The sequence below is a fragment of the Protomyctophum bolini genome (genome assembly GCF_963924005.1).
Source record: "Protomyctophum bolini genome assembly, chromosome: 13".
NCBI classification, from domain to species: Eukaryota; Metazoa; Chordata; class Actinopteri; order Myctophiformes; family Myctophidae; genus Protomyctophum; species Protomyctophum bolini.
In genome coordinates this window covers 14,527,610-14,542,269 of record NC_137874.1, presented here as the reverse complement: position 1 = coordinate 14,542,269, position 14,660 = coordinate 14,527,610, and the positions used below count along the sequence as shown (strand labels likewise).

At 38.3% G+C, this 14,660-nt stretch overlaps 2 protein-coding genes across 2 annotated transcripts in view; both read left to right on the top strand.

Annotated features, from left to right (window-relative positions):
* LOC308327533 (uncharacterized protein) overlaps positions 1-2,942 on the top strand; it is a gene marked incomplete at both ends in the record, with an annotated part of 3,560 nt that extends 618 nt beyond the window's left edge. Inside the window, 4 exons of the mRNA XM_080781054.1 lie at positions 673-777; positions 1,930-2,178; positions 2,327-2,469; positions 2,931-2,942. Coding sequence (XP_080637180.1) covers positions 673-777; positions 1,930-2,178; positions 2,327-2,469; positions 2,931-2,942 — 509 coding nt within the window. The remainder of the gene's footprint in view (positions 1-672; positions 778-1,929; positions 2,179-2,326; positions 2,470-2,930) is intronic.
* Positions 2,943-11,385: 8,443 nt separating this feature from the next.
* LOC308327532 (uncharacterized protein) lies at positions 11,386-14,066 on the top strand (the record flags this gene model as incomplete). Its single annotated transcript, XM_080781053.1, has 6 exons — positions 11,386-11,426; positions 12,339-12,498; positions 12,984-13,103; positions 13,226-13,423; positions 13,573-13,718; positions 13,932-14,066. Exons 2-6 carry the CDS (start codon positions 12,339-12,341, stop codon positions 14,064-14,066), a joined length of 759 nt encoding a protein of 252 aa, XP_080637179.1. The 5' UTR covers positions 11,386-11,426.
* Positions 14,067-14,660: the final 594 nt, after the last annotated feature.

Sequence of the window (14,660 nt, the reverse complement as noted above, 5' to 3'; positions counted from 1 at the left end):
GCAATAGGTTTGGTTTGGCTTTATAATGCATGTCGTTGAACCAATGGCACTTGGGAACAATGGGCTACAGGACTAATGGTGTGGCACAACCTTCTCTTGATGTGTAACAGTATTGTTTTAGAGAGAATGTTGGTCAGTTCAAAGCAAAGTGGAAGTGGGTGTAGCTACTAGCTAGTGGGGTATCTAGCCTTACCCCTTATGCGTAAACCTTTTAGGCATTTTTACTAGTATTTTGAAAATCATTTTAAAATAGTGAAAATAGCCGATCTATATTTACACGTTGTGTAGTAAAACATGCTTAAAAGGTTTAAGAGCTGAAGATAGGGCCCTCGATCAGTCTTGTTTTTGAGTGGTGCTGGGTGGGTCTGAGCACGAAAACAGCATGGTTGTTTTTCACCACCTAAAACCTAACACACATGTATATTAAGTGTTACTATAAACTATATATGATGATTTCGGGTGTGCCAGTAGTACAGTGACAGTACAGTACAATACAGTAGAGGGACCCCCACACAGTAACTCTGTCATTTCTCAACCTTTCGGACGTGGGGCGGCATGCCGGAACCGGCGCGGCCCCTGGGCGAGTTCCTGGGGGTCTGGATGTTCCCGGGGACCCCCGCCCCCCTCTCTCTCTATTGGTACACATCTATTACCTGTACTTTTTCATTGCAGGACAGAGCTCTAAAACTTTGAGAAAACCTTTCAAAGTTGTTGCTGTGTGTCTGGGGATTCTGTGTATAATGCTGCTGGGTGCCATCATAGGCCTGGTACTGCACCGTGAGTATTCCATGTCACAACACAATACAACCACATCACTCACTCGGGGATTTTGTTGTATGACATTTCTTGTAGCTCAAGTAACTGCAAGGGCCACCCACCACAGTACTAACTCAAAGATTAATTGTTTGAGTTTTTGTATATTATTGCTTCTATATGCAAAGGAATGTATCTAAAAAAGAATAATAACAATTAGTTTTCTTGATGTAGCCAAAACACTCCCGAGGCGATCGACAACAACGGGAGGTATGATTAATTCTAACGGGACTAGCGACGGGACCACGATGGGCCGTCTGCTTAGAGTTAGACGGAATGATTTCATGTTATTCACCTTTTAAGATTTTCGGTCTCATCCACTAAAATTGGGGGGGGGGGGACATTTCCCAACCAGAAATAACATAGAAGCCTGTGGAGCGATGTGTTAACAATAGCAAGTTGGTACTAGCAAACCATGTTTCACTATTGATAGTGTGTGTATTCCCTTGTACTTTATTATACATGTTGAGACCTGTTTACAGAAAATAAAATAAGGTATGCTGCCGCACACTGGAATAAGCTCCAAAGCTTAAAATGTATTTAATGTTGTACCATAGTTAGTTTATTTATTTGATATGGTGGACTTTTCGAGCCTCACAGCTCTTCATCAGTCTGATGCCCTCTTTTATATTATGGCGTTTAGTTAGTGGATGTGCGTGCTCTATTGTATTTATTTTAGTTAGTGGATGTGTGTGCTCTGTTGTATTTTAGTTAGTGGATGTGTGTGCTCTATTGTATTTATTTTAGTTAGTGGATGTGTGTGCTCTGTTGTATTTATTTTAGTTAGTGGATGTGTGTGCTCTATTGTATTTATTTTAGTTAGTGGATGTGTGTGCTCTGTTGTATTTTAGTTAGTGGATGTGTGTGCTCTGTTGTATTTATTTTAGTTAGTGGATGTGCGTGCTCTATTGTATTTATTTTAGTTAGTGGATGTGCGTGCTCTATTGTATTTTATGGCGTTTAGTTAGTGGATGTGCTCTATTGTATTTTTCTGAGACCTATTGACAAACACCTTAGAGTTTTCTTTTGAAAGCAAATTTTTCACGCTCATGCTTCAATGTCATAAACAGCAACAACATTGTTTATATCACATTTCTTTTCTTACAAATAATTCAGATAACAACTTAAAGACCAACTACAGCAACTTACAGACCAACTACAGCAACTTACAGACCAACTACAGCAACTTACAGACCAACCACAGCAACTTACAGACCAACCACAGCAAATTACAGACCAACCACAGCAACTTACAGACCAACTACAGCAACCTGACCCTGGATAGAAACAACTTACAGAACAACTCTGACAAGCTGATTCAGGCTTTAGAACATGAAGTAAACCAGCTGAAGACAGAGAAAGCAGGTGAGACGTTACAAACCTTTTTGAACGAATATTAATCATTGTATTATTCATTATTATTTTAATTATTGTCAGTAGAAAAAATCAGTAAAACGTCATCATTGCCCTCATCTAAATGAATAGATCAGTAAAACTCCTGTTTGATGTTTAGGCAAGGGGTGTCCCAGTGACTGGAAGGCGTTTGGATGCAGCTGTTATTACAGATCTACTGAAAAAAAAACTTGGGAGGAAAGTAGAGCACAATGTCAGAAGACAGGAGCTGACCTGGTGGTCATTGACAGTGACGAAGAAACGGTTAGTGTATCTGTGTGTGTGTGTGTGTGTGTGTGTGTGTGTGTGTGTGTGTGTGTGTGTGTGTGTGTGTGTGTCCATATTTAGGCGTGTGTGTGTGTGTGTGCGTGCGTGCGCACTGTACGCAGTTGTCCATCATCCACATGCATGTAATGTAATTCTGGTATTACAAAAGCTGAATGTATTAAACAAAATGTAACATTCAATTAAATCATGAAAACTTCAACAGAAATTCATCAATGAATTGAGCATGTCTGGAACATCATGGATGGGTCTGAAATGGATTGAGGGAGAGGGACACTGGAATGTTCTAACAAGGACTGAGGGATACTGGGCATGGATGGATGGAACACAAGTGACAATACGGTGAGACATTTTAGAATAATTTACATTTTAAATCTGTCAAAGTCACTAGTGTATGTGAGCAACAAAATGGATGTTGAAATATATTGTTTACTCTGCAGGGGCTGGACTAGTGGGAACAATGGACACTGTGCAGCATATCAACACAGGAGTTTAAAATTGATTAAAGGATTATGCTCGCAAGAAAAAATCTGGATCTGTGAGATGAAGAATGGATGGTTCGAAACTTAAAGGATGACACACACACACACACACACACACACACACACACACACACACACCCACATCATGTGGGTGTGTTTATATAATAATGTAACATGTAACATGGCTTGGAGGCGAGCAGAAACTGTTGCTGCAGTGCTGCCGTGGTGGAGTGGCTGCCTGGCTGGAGCCTTTTGATTCATCATCATAGCCTATGTTTGGCTCTGCATCAGCTATCAAATGTCAGTTCACTTGGAATTTGTTTAATTATGTTAAGCTAATAGGATTATTATCCATGATGAGGGGACGTTTTTGAATGGTCGGGTTGACCGACATTGCCTTGCGATGCAAAATGATAAAACGATAAAAATGACAGTGTTTGAAATCATTCCAACTCGATAGAGCTACCTAACCTCTAAATGTTTTGTCAGTCAATAGATAAAAACTGTTCTGTCCGTCCTCTGTCGTAAAGTTTCCCGCGAGCGACCACCGACCAGTGGAACTGATGTCTCCGCCAGAGTCTGCCTGCATGGGTCTCTCCTTTTCTCTCACCAGTTTGAATCGATTTACGATAAATCCTTACATGCCAAGGCGAGAGACTCATTTATCATTTATATTTGATAGTGTTTCAGTTCCAATTTTGTGTGCTAATTTCTTTGTTTTATCACTTCCAATTTCACTTGCTTTGTTGTTTATCTTGTATCCATATACAAGATATATAATTATACAAACTGGATGCAGTGCCTGTATATATATATATAGTTGTATGAGGGGTGATTTTTTTGTTTGTTAGGTTTTTTGCAGAAATTCACAGATGGCAACAAACACTTTACTTTGTTCCAATTGAAAAGCATTGGCAGAATCCGCATATACATTTTCAGTTTGGTGTGACCACCCCTTTAAAATACTTTTTGTACACAGACCGATTATATAATGTGTATATTGTAATTTAGTTTTCTTTCCCCCTGCCACTTATGTAAAAATGTATGTCTTTAAATAAAAGTTTTGATGGATGTTTATTGTTTCATATGGTATGTATGTATAGGAAGCGTTTGATCAGCCCTATTGTTCATCTATTTAGTTTTATTTGCAGAAGTGAAGATATGACCATTACTAATTAGGTGATGATAGGAGTGTCCAAAATTTAACTTTTATTATAAAATAAGGAAGGCCTTTATCCAAAAAGTATACTGCTTTTTGATACCTTGCTATAAAACACATGTATATTTCAGTGACATTGTGCTGTGGACTTAAATTGCCTTAAAAGGAAAATGTCACAAGCAGTTCTGAACAGGAATGTCTGAAGGTTTCCATGACGTGTAAGTTGCTGGTCAGAGGGCAGATAAAGAGTTAACAAACTTCCCCTTTTGCATTTTGCACTTACATGTTGAAAAGTGAATGTGCTTTGCACAGTCAGTTAGTCGAAAAATACTTTATTTTACTTTATTTTACAACAATGATTTAATTGTCTTTCTTGTAGCAGCAAATTATGATTTAATTCAGAATTTCTTTCTACTCAAAAGTATATCCTCGCCAGTTCAACAATATAAACTGAAGTACAGTCTTATAGCTTGTTTTTCTCAGTCACTGCACCTTTGTACTTTCAGTTGCAGAACAGATATCAATGAAAAGGCCTCTCAGTTGTTGCAAATAAGTTGTTGGCTTTTCTGTTTTATGCTTTTAATAATGGTGTGACAATGTATGCATTTTTCACATTATGTTTATTATCAATAGAGGTCAAAGTGTCTGTGGATGCTGTTTCTCAGTTAGTCTGTTTCTTTAGTTGAGTCTTCTATTGTATTATTATTGCATCTGCAAAGTGCAGTGATAACACTATGCACGTACAGTAAAGGAATAACATGGCAGTGGTGCTTAATGTTATTGGTGATAGTGATAATTGCAGCCTTACTGGTTATATGTGTTATAATTAGTACTTTGGTAACAGGCGAAAGTAGAGATCATGATAGTGCTATTGTGCTGGGCTTAATAAATTACATTTTATTTTCCTCTCCATTGTTTTAAAGCTAGTTCTTACAGTTGCTGCTACTTGGGAAGTCTTGTCAGCAAGGACAACTCAACAAAAAAGGTATATCAGATATAGGGAAAGCTCAGGGTGTTTTTGCAAGTCTCCATCCTACCTGGAAGTCAAAGCAGTACAGCCTAAGAACAAAGGTCCGACTGTACAACAGTAAGGTAAAATCAGTGCTGCTGTACGGCTCTGAATGTTGGTGAGTGACAGAACTGGATATGCAAAAGATCAATGCCTTTTACAATGGATGCCTCCGTAAAATCTGCCGCATTTTCTGGCCTGAATAGATCTCAAATAAAGAGCTGCACAGGATGACCAGGTGCTCCAGTGTTGTCGGAAATCAAATGCCGCCGTCTACGATGGCTGGGTCATGTGGATCACAAACTGAGGTCATTATTTGTGATGTCAATCAACATACATGCAATGCTACTGCTAGTTATCATTATTATCTTCAATATCACCTTATACCATTATTATGAAAACATTACATTTATTTACTTTTCTTATATTGGATACCAGTCAGATATGTGCTGTGTGTGGACCCTAGAGTTTTTGATGAGGAAGGTTCTGAGGATTGCGTCATACATTTTATGTAATTTGCAGAACATTCGAACGTATAGTTTTATTCTGCAGTCACTGTTAAAAGTCCCTCTGCACGCAGTGGTCAATGTGTGACCACACATTTCCTGATGTCAACAAGAAATTGCTCTGAACCATCGCCTTGCTGCTAAAACCAGTTTCTGTTTCATGAGTACCGGTAGTTACTTGTGGTTTTCCGTCTTGTATTTCCTGATAATGTCAGTATTGTGCCTATAGCCACAGACAAACACAGTCACATTTAGCTAAATCAGTACATTTATAGTTATTTGGTAATCTTGTAATATGTTTTGATAGAACTTATCAAGACAGTAGTTATATACATACATATATCAGTTACTATTTGTATAGTCTATAGTTACTTTTCAAGCCTCACATCCTTGCAAGATGTGTACAGATATTTATGACATGCCAGACTTTACAAAGAAGGTGAAACACAGGAATGAAGAAAGAGGACAGCGAGATGACACTGAGGACAGTGGACATCTGGAGGAGAGAGGAGAGAGGGAGGAGAGAGTGGTGGACATCTATGAGGACAGTGGACATCTGGAGGAGAGAGGAGAGAGGGAGGAGAGAGTGGTGGACATCTATGAGGACAGTGGACAGTTAGAGGAGAGAAGAGAGAGGGAGGAGAGAGGGGTGGACATCTGCCAGAGCGCAACCGATTTCAGAAGCATGAGCAAAGACTGGACAAAAAACATGAGACATAGGGATGGAGAAAGAGGACACAGAGGGGGCAGTCAGGATAGTGGACAGTTAGAGGACAGAGGAGAGAGACAGGAGACAGCGGAGGTCCTCTGCCAGAGTGTTGATGATTTCAGAAGTCATGGTGTCATTCCTGGACGAGAGGACGTCATGATGGAGAACACAGCAGGAAGACAGGCTCAGGGTGAGTTTGACTAAGTTGTGAATCATTGCAAAGGTCATTTCTCTGTTTATTAACTTAACAACAGTATTCCAGGCCCATTCCGACGTTGCAATAGTCAAGAATTTCAGTTAGTGTGAGGTTGGGTTTGGTTTAGGCTTAGTAATGCACAGCATTGAACCAATAGCACTTCAGAACAAAGCGCTACAGGTAACAGGACTAATGGTGTGGCACAACATCATTTTGGTGTGTAACAGTATTGTTTTAGAGAGAATGTTGGTCGGTTCAAAGCAATTTGGTCCAGTGGGTTTGGAGATCCTATCTAGCCTTACCTCTTATGCGTAAACCTTTAGGCATTGTATTACTATTTTGAAAAACGTGTAAAAACAGTGAAAATAGCCGTGTTTTTTAAATAGTAAAACACGCCTTAAACTTAAAGGTTTAGGCATAAGGGTAATGCAGCTCACAGGATAGGGCCCTCAGTCTTGGTTCTCTCTCAGTCGTTAAACACACCTATTATACCTGTACTTCAAGTTGCAGGACAGTGCTCTGAAACTGTGAGAAGGCCTTTCAAAGTTGTTGCTATGTGTCTGGGGATGCTGTGTCTTCTGCAGCTGGGTGCCATCATAGGCATGGCACTGCAATGTGAGTATTCCATGTCACTATACATAGACTACACCATCACTCACTCATGGATTTAGTTGTCTGATATTTCTTAGCTCTAGTAACTGCAAGGGCCCCCACAGTACTAACACAAAGCTTAATTGTTTTACTTTTTGTGTGTACAATATTATTGCTTGAGTATGCAAAAAGAATATTTACAATGAGTTCTTCTCATGGTAATTTTCCACACAGATGCTTGATATCACAGTTAACAGTAGCATGTATTCCCTCATTTTTCACATTTTTCACAATCTAATGCTTCGATTTTATGAACAGTAGCAACACCACATTTATTTTCTTACAGGTAATTCAGACAAGGAGTTACAGACCAACTACATGTATATCAACTTACAGAACAACTACAGCAACTTACGGACCAACCACAGCAACTTACAGACCAACCACAGCAACTTACAGACCAACTACAACAATTTACAGACCAACTACAACAACTTACAGACACTGTACTGTAAGAGAGAGAAAGCAGGTGAGAATATGAATCAGTGTATTAATTTAATTATTGTCGGTAATGTAGGCCTAGTTGTAATTATTTTTTGTAAAACCATTTCCTTCACCGTAATTGCAGTTAATCCATCAGTAAAACTCCTTTGATGTTTAGTCAAGGTGTGTCCCAGTGACTGGACGAGGTTTGGATGCAGCTGTTATTACAGATCTACTGAAAATAAAACTTGGGAGGAAAGTAGAGCACAATGTCAGAAGACAGTAGGAGCTGACCTGGTGGTCATTAACAGTAACGAAGAACAGGTTGGTGTATCTGTGCGTGCGTGTGTGCGCGTGTGCATGCGCAGGCGCGCATCCACATAATACAATAGATGCCTAAGATAATTCTGTGATTCTAGTGAAAACCTTAATGTCTAACAGGAATTGTATTATGTTTCAATCATTGGTCCAATTGATCAGGAATTCATCAAAGGATTGAGCATGCATGGATCATCATGGATTGGTCTGAAATGGGCTGATGGAAAATGGAAATGGGTGGATGGAACACCACTGACAACAGCGTGAGTCATTTTAGTATTTAAATTAATTATCTTAAAGTCACTGTACTGTATCTGAGTGACTTATGTGCTTAAAATACATTACTATGTTTACTCTGCAGGTACTGGTACACTGGATACCCTATCCCATCGCCAGATACGGTCAGCTACATATGGTACAACTTGAACTGTGCATATTCTGCAGACAACTTGCAACAGACAGCACCTGGACAATGGCATAATGCATTCTGTTCAGCAGGAAAAGCCTGGCCCTGGATCTGTGAGAAGTGATGTTTCTCCTAACTTCATTGATCAAACTGCAGCTCAGTGTTCTGCTTTGTCAAGTTTTACAATAGTTATTACAAACCATCAACTCTGACTCATTGAACACCAGACTGTATAACTGAATCGTGGACTTCTGACAGACAAACCCCAGGTCACGATCTATTGCTGTGTAAAAGTTTGCAATTTCATTGAATTTGACTTTCTTTAAATTGATTGGTTTATTGATTGATTGAATACTTTATTTACAAGATTGTTGAAGTAGTACAGTCAAAAGCTAAGCGAAAAGGATAACACAAAAGGTGTTTCCATTGTGGTCCAATTGCACGATTCTATTTAGCAAGTTTTATGATAAAATGAGGAAGCTTCCCATAAAAGTATACTGCTTTTTCATACCCCGCTATAAAAATGTATTTAACTGCAAAATATGTTTTTTCAGTCAGACTCTTGCATCATGTTATGCTTTAGCTATTGAAAAATAGAAGATCTACAAGCTCATAGTGCGCCACCGAGTGTTGCGCTACGAGCTTGTAGGTCTGCTATTTTTGAAAAAACAAAGAACGACTGACATGGAAACATATCTTTTTCAGAAAACTGTCAGGATTTAGAAGACAATTTTAGAATCTGATCCCAGGTCAAAATGGGTTGCCTCAAAATGAAAATGCCACAAGCAGTTCTGAAGAAAAAGGTGTGACGATGCCGTGTTGTATCGTTTGTGGATCGTCATTGTGATTCCTCTGTTCTGTGTAAAAAAGCCAAACTGCCCGCTGGCCAAGTGGTCCAGGCGCATGCCACATAGAATAGGCCCGTTCATGATGACCATGTCTCTCCCTTTCTCTCTCCCTCTTTCCTGTTCATCTTCACTTGATACTATCAATAAAGGCAGAAAAGCCAAAAACTAATTTTAAAAATAATAATAATAATAAATAAGACAAACAGTACAGTCTTGTTTTTCTCCCTCGCTGCACATCTGTACTTTCGGTTGCATGACAGAACTCTAAAACAATGAGAAGGCCTCTCAGTTGTTGCCCTGTGACCACACAGGAAATAAGCCGCTGGCTTTTTTGCATTTTATCCTTTTAATAATGCATAGTGACAATGTATACATTTTGTTTTTTAGATACAGTATGTTTATTATCAAGAAAGATATCAAAGTGTCTGTGGATGCTGTTTCTCATTAGTTTAGTTGAGTCTTTTTGTATCCATTATTGCTTTGCATCTGCAAAGTGCAGTAGTGAAAGTGAATTAAGTGGTACACTTCATGCACGTTAAAGAATAACACGGCAGTGTGTGCTTAATGTTGTTTATACTGATAGTTGCAGCCTTTATTGTTACATGAGGTTTTTGTATTTTGGTAACAGGTAAGTAGAGTTCGTCATTATGCTTACTGGGTGCAGTGCTTAATGAATTAGTTTTCCTCTCCATTTTTAAAGCCAGTGCTTACAGTTACAAACATATTGTCCACTGATTGATACTAAAGCTTGATACTGTGATTCCTTAATAACCTCGTCATTGAAAGTATTTATGAAAACGTTACCAATGCATTATTCAAGTATAAATACAATTATCTACAACATCACATTAATACTATTATTATGAACATAATAATTAACTTTTTTTTAACTTATTATATTGTTATATCTGATACCAGTCAGATATATGTGTGTTGTTACCATCACAGAAAACAGATGAACTTATAGTTTTGTAATGTATTCATTGTTAAACTACATAGTCAATGTTTGACCACACATTTCCTGCAGAGAACAGCACATTGTTCTAATCTGAACCATCGCCTTGCTGTTAAACTTTCTGTTCCATGATGAGTTGTTTGTAGATTTCCGTCTTGTACTTCCTTAATATAACTTCAGTATTGTGCCTAACAGACAGACAAACACGGCCACATTTAGCTAAACCAGTACATTAATGCTTATCTGGAAATCTTGTAATGTATGTTTAAGACAGTAGATTCACATAATGTCTTAGTTAATATTTGTAGTCTATAGTTACATTTCAAGCCTCCGGTCCTTGACAAAAAACAGTTTCAATGTGTATCTCCATCCGCAGCAGGCCTGATGCGGATACCTTTGAGGTACGCATCAAAATGAAACTCTTGCTGAAATGAGTAGTAAATTATGAAAAATGTGAAAAACAGGCATACTGTATATGCAAGAAGGTTAAACCAAATCTAAAATGTTTTCGTCATAGTAGAAGGGACTTATCAGCTAAAACTGCACAGCTGTACAGTACATACATGCTATGATTTTCTCACACCTACAGTAGCATACAGCATTACAAACTGTCTTAAAACCGATAACATCAATATACAAACAGACTATAAAAATCATGGATCAAATAGCGATGAGATGGCACCTCTGTGGTATCTTAAAAAAAACACAACCTTTTTACGTTTGAAAATGTTGTGTTATTTTCTACTATCAAATTGATTTTTAAATGTTTACATGGTCATGTTTCACTTTGTTCTTTGTTCTCTGGACTGGTTGATAGACTTCCGAGCTCTGGTAGAGCAACCACACAAGCCTCAACAAGTGGTAACCGTTTATTTTACTGTATTTTATTGTGTGTCTGTTTTGGTCCTGTATTTCAGTCTTTTTTTTATTTACTTATTTTTCTCAAGGTGTTCTTAATGTATTGTATGCTTACAGTATGTGTAGTCTAGTGGTGTATATGTTGGTACTGTTTGTCTTGTTGTGTGTAGAAAAACCAATAAAAACGATTTAATAATAACAACAAGTGGTAACTGTATTGTTCCTAGGTGTAACAACTCATTCGGACAGTCTATTGGTTGTTCTGCACTGTGGTTTTCTTTTGTGCACATTCATGCTTAAGTCTTGCTTAAGTTTGACAGTGTTAAAGTCTATAACTAGCCTCAGAAACCCAGACTATAACAGACAGCAGGTCACAGGCTATCCAACAGTGAAGCTCAACACAGATACTGGACAATGTAAGTAACATCATTTAAACAATCTATATACAATATTCAAGGTATTGCTAATTACCCATAACTGCATAAACGGACCCTCTCTACAAAAACCCATTACTCCACAAACCATTGATTTTGTCGACTAAAACTAAGACATAAAGACGACTACCTTTTTTCACTGACAATAATAATAAATAAAAACTAAGCTATGATGGCTAAAACTAAAGACTAAATATATTGTCAATTTCATCAACAAATAAAACTAAAGACTAAAATGTATGGCCTATGGAAGAGAAGAGATCCAGTAGAACTAAAAGACAAGTCATCAACGTGTCGTGCTGCGACGTGTAGTGAGCTGGCAGATCGGCTATTTTCACAGTGCGACCAAGTGGAAAATCAGCCATTACGACACCATCAAGGCCTGTTAAAAAACATGATTTTCAACTAAATCTATTGGTATTTAGTTGACTACAACTAGACTAAAAAATATGACTAAAACTAAATAAAAAATGTGTTGTCGAAATCAACACTGCCACAAAACTCCACTCGCACCGTCAGATCTGCGAACAGCTTCCTCCTCCAGGTCCTCCCTGCCCAGTACCAAGCTCGGCACCATTGGGGACCGCGCTTGTGGAACAGCCTTTCAAGCCATTTAAGGGCACCGCTCACCCTCCATGGCCTCTGTTTAAACAGGCCTGAAAACCTTTTTATTTTAGGAAGGCCTTGTTTTGTGATTAATTGTTGCGTAGTTACTGTCGTCATATCCTTTATAGTTTTTGTTTTTAACCTTCAACGATTTATGTGTATTATGTTTTTATTTTAACAATTTAGCACTGGGATTCCCAGTGACTGGAGTGCAATACGAACAACATGTATTATTATTGTCTGTTAGTGCAATAATTAATTAATTACTTTTTTGTGTCATTCGTTAAGATGTCTAGAGATATTTCTGGCAAGCGGGTCAGATCAAAGAGGGTGAGGTACGATGGAGGAGCCAGGAAGGAGAAAGTAGAGGAGGAGGTGCACATCGATGAAGGAACAGACAGTGTCAGAGACCAAGGCACCAGATCACAGGAGGCTACACCACATCCAGGTACACAGTCACACACTGTCTCTTCTCACAGAATTACTACAGCAGCTTGTCACCCAATGTATGTTACCCATGTAAGCAATGGTCGCAATTAAGGGTGAATGTTGGTGAATGACAATCAACAATAGCCTTCTCTCCTTTTTTTTGTTAGGCACAATTGTATACTATAATGTTCAATTGAGTTATTGCACAGCACTTACTTAGATACTTACTTTAACTTACTTATTGTAGATATGAACTTAATTCTCTGCAGACATTTAAGCTTACAATTTAGGCAGTTAGCAGACGCTCTTAATCCAGAGCGATTTACAGTAAGCAAGAACAAAAAAACAAAAAATTGTCATCATGAATCCTATACGTATGTTTAAGAACCTAACAGTGGAATATCTATCTAAGGAAACTATATATGTATACAAGCTTAAGCGGTTATGATTCCAGGCAATGTTCTTCATATTATATTAAAGTTGAACTGTACTAATATCCTCCAGTCGTCCAGAGAGAGCTCATCATCCACAGACACATCCTCATAGCGGCTGCAGTGTGTCTCTCACTGCTGTGTGTTCTACTAGTGCTGAGAACCACAGACATGGCCTTGAACTCAATGAACTGTGAGTATCAGTGGTCAAAGGTCACATTCACACACTTACTTAAATAAAGCTCCTTTTTACACAGATGTTTGAACCTATCATGTACAGTAGCAACAACTGTGTTTATCACCACTTTTTTACAGGTCAGTCAGACAATGATGAGTTACAGACCAACGACAGCAACTTACAGACCAACTACAACAACTTACAGACACTCTACAGCACATTACAGACACTCTACAGCAACCTGACCCTGGATAGAAACAACTTACAGAACAACTTTGACAAGCTGATTAAGGCTTTAGAACATGAAGTAAACCAGCTGAAGACAGAGAAAGCAGGTGAGACGTTACAAACCTTTTTGAACGAATATTAATCATTGTATTATTCATTATTATTTGAATTATTGTCAGTAGAAAAAAATCTGTAAAACGTCATCATTGCCCTCATCTAAATTAATCGATCAGTAAAACTTCTGTTTGATGTTTAGGCAAGGAGTGTCCCAGTGACTGGAAGCCGTTTGGATGCAGCTGTTATTACAGATCTACTGAAAAAAAAACTTGGGAGGAAAGTAGAGAACAATGTCAGAAGACAGTAGGAGCTGACCTGGTGGTCATTGACAGTGACGAAGAAAAGGTGTGTGTGTGTGTGTGTGTGTGTGTGTGTGTGTGTGTGTGTGTGCGTGCGTGCGTGTGTGCGTGCGTGTGCGCGCACGTGCGTGTAAATATTTGTGTGTACCCAGTTGTCCATCATCCACATATGCATGTAATGTAATTCTGGTATTACAATGAAAACCTGAATGTATTAAACAAAATGTAACATTCAATTAAATCATGAACACTTCAACAGAAGTTCATCAATGAATTGAGCATGTCTGGAACATCATGGATAGGTCTGAAATGGACTAATGGATACTGGTCTTTTGGGTTATGGACTGAGGGATACTGGGCATGGATTGATGGAACACAAGTGACAATACGGTGAGACATTTTAGAATAGTTTACATTTTAAATCTGTCAAAGTCACTGTATGTGAGCAACAAAATGGATGTTGAAATATATTGTTTACTCTGCAGGGACTGGACCAGTGGGAACAATGTTGGACACTGTGCAGCAAATCAGCATCAGAGTGTAACATGGATTAAAGAATTATGCTCACAAGAAACATTCTGGATCTGTGAGATGAAGAATGGAATCAATGGATGGTTCAAAACTTAAAGGATGACTTTTCACGTTTTCAACTATCTTTGTATAATTGGTCCTCACTAATACAATGCTAAAAGTTTTTTATATTGAACGTTTGGTAACTACTGCTGTTTGGCTCTGCATCAGCTATCAAATGTCAGTTCACTTGGAATTTGTTTAATTATGTTAAGCTAATAGGATTATTATCCATGATGAGGGGACGTTTTTGAATGGTTGGGTTGACCGACATTTCCTTGCGATGCAAAATGATAAAACGATAGCTGCAATTCTGCTGCAATTCAAAGCTGACCCATGTTAAAAAAAAAAAAAAATCTAACCGTATATATAGGATGATTTCCTTTTTTTGCATAGAAGTGCATATCTGTATGTCTTA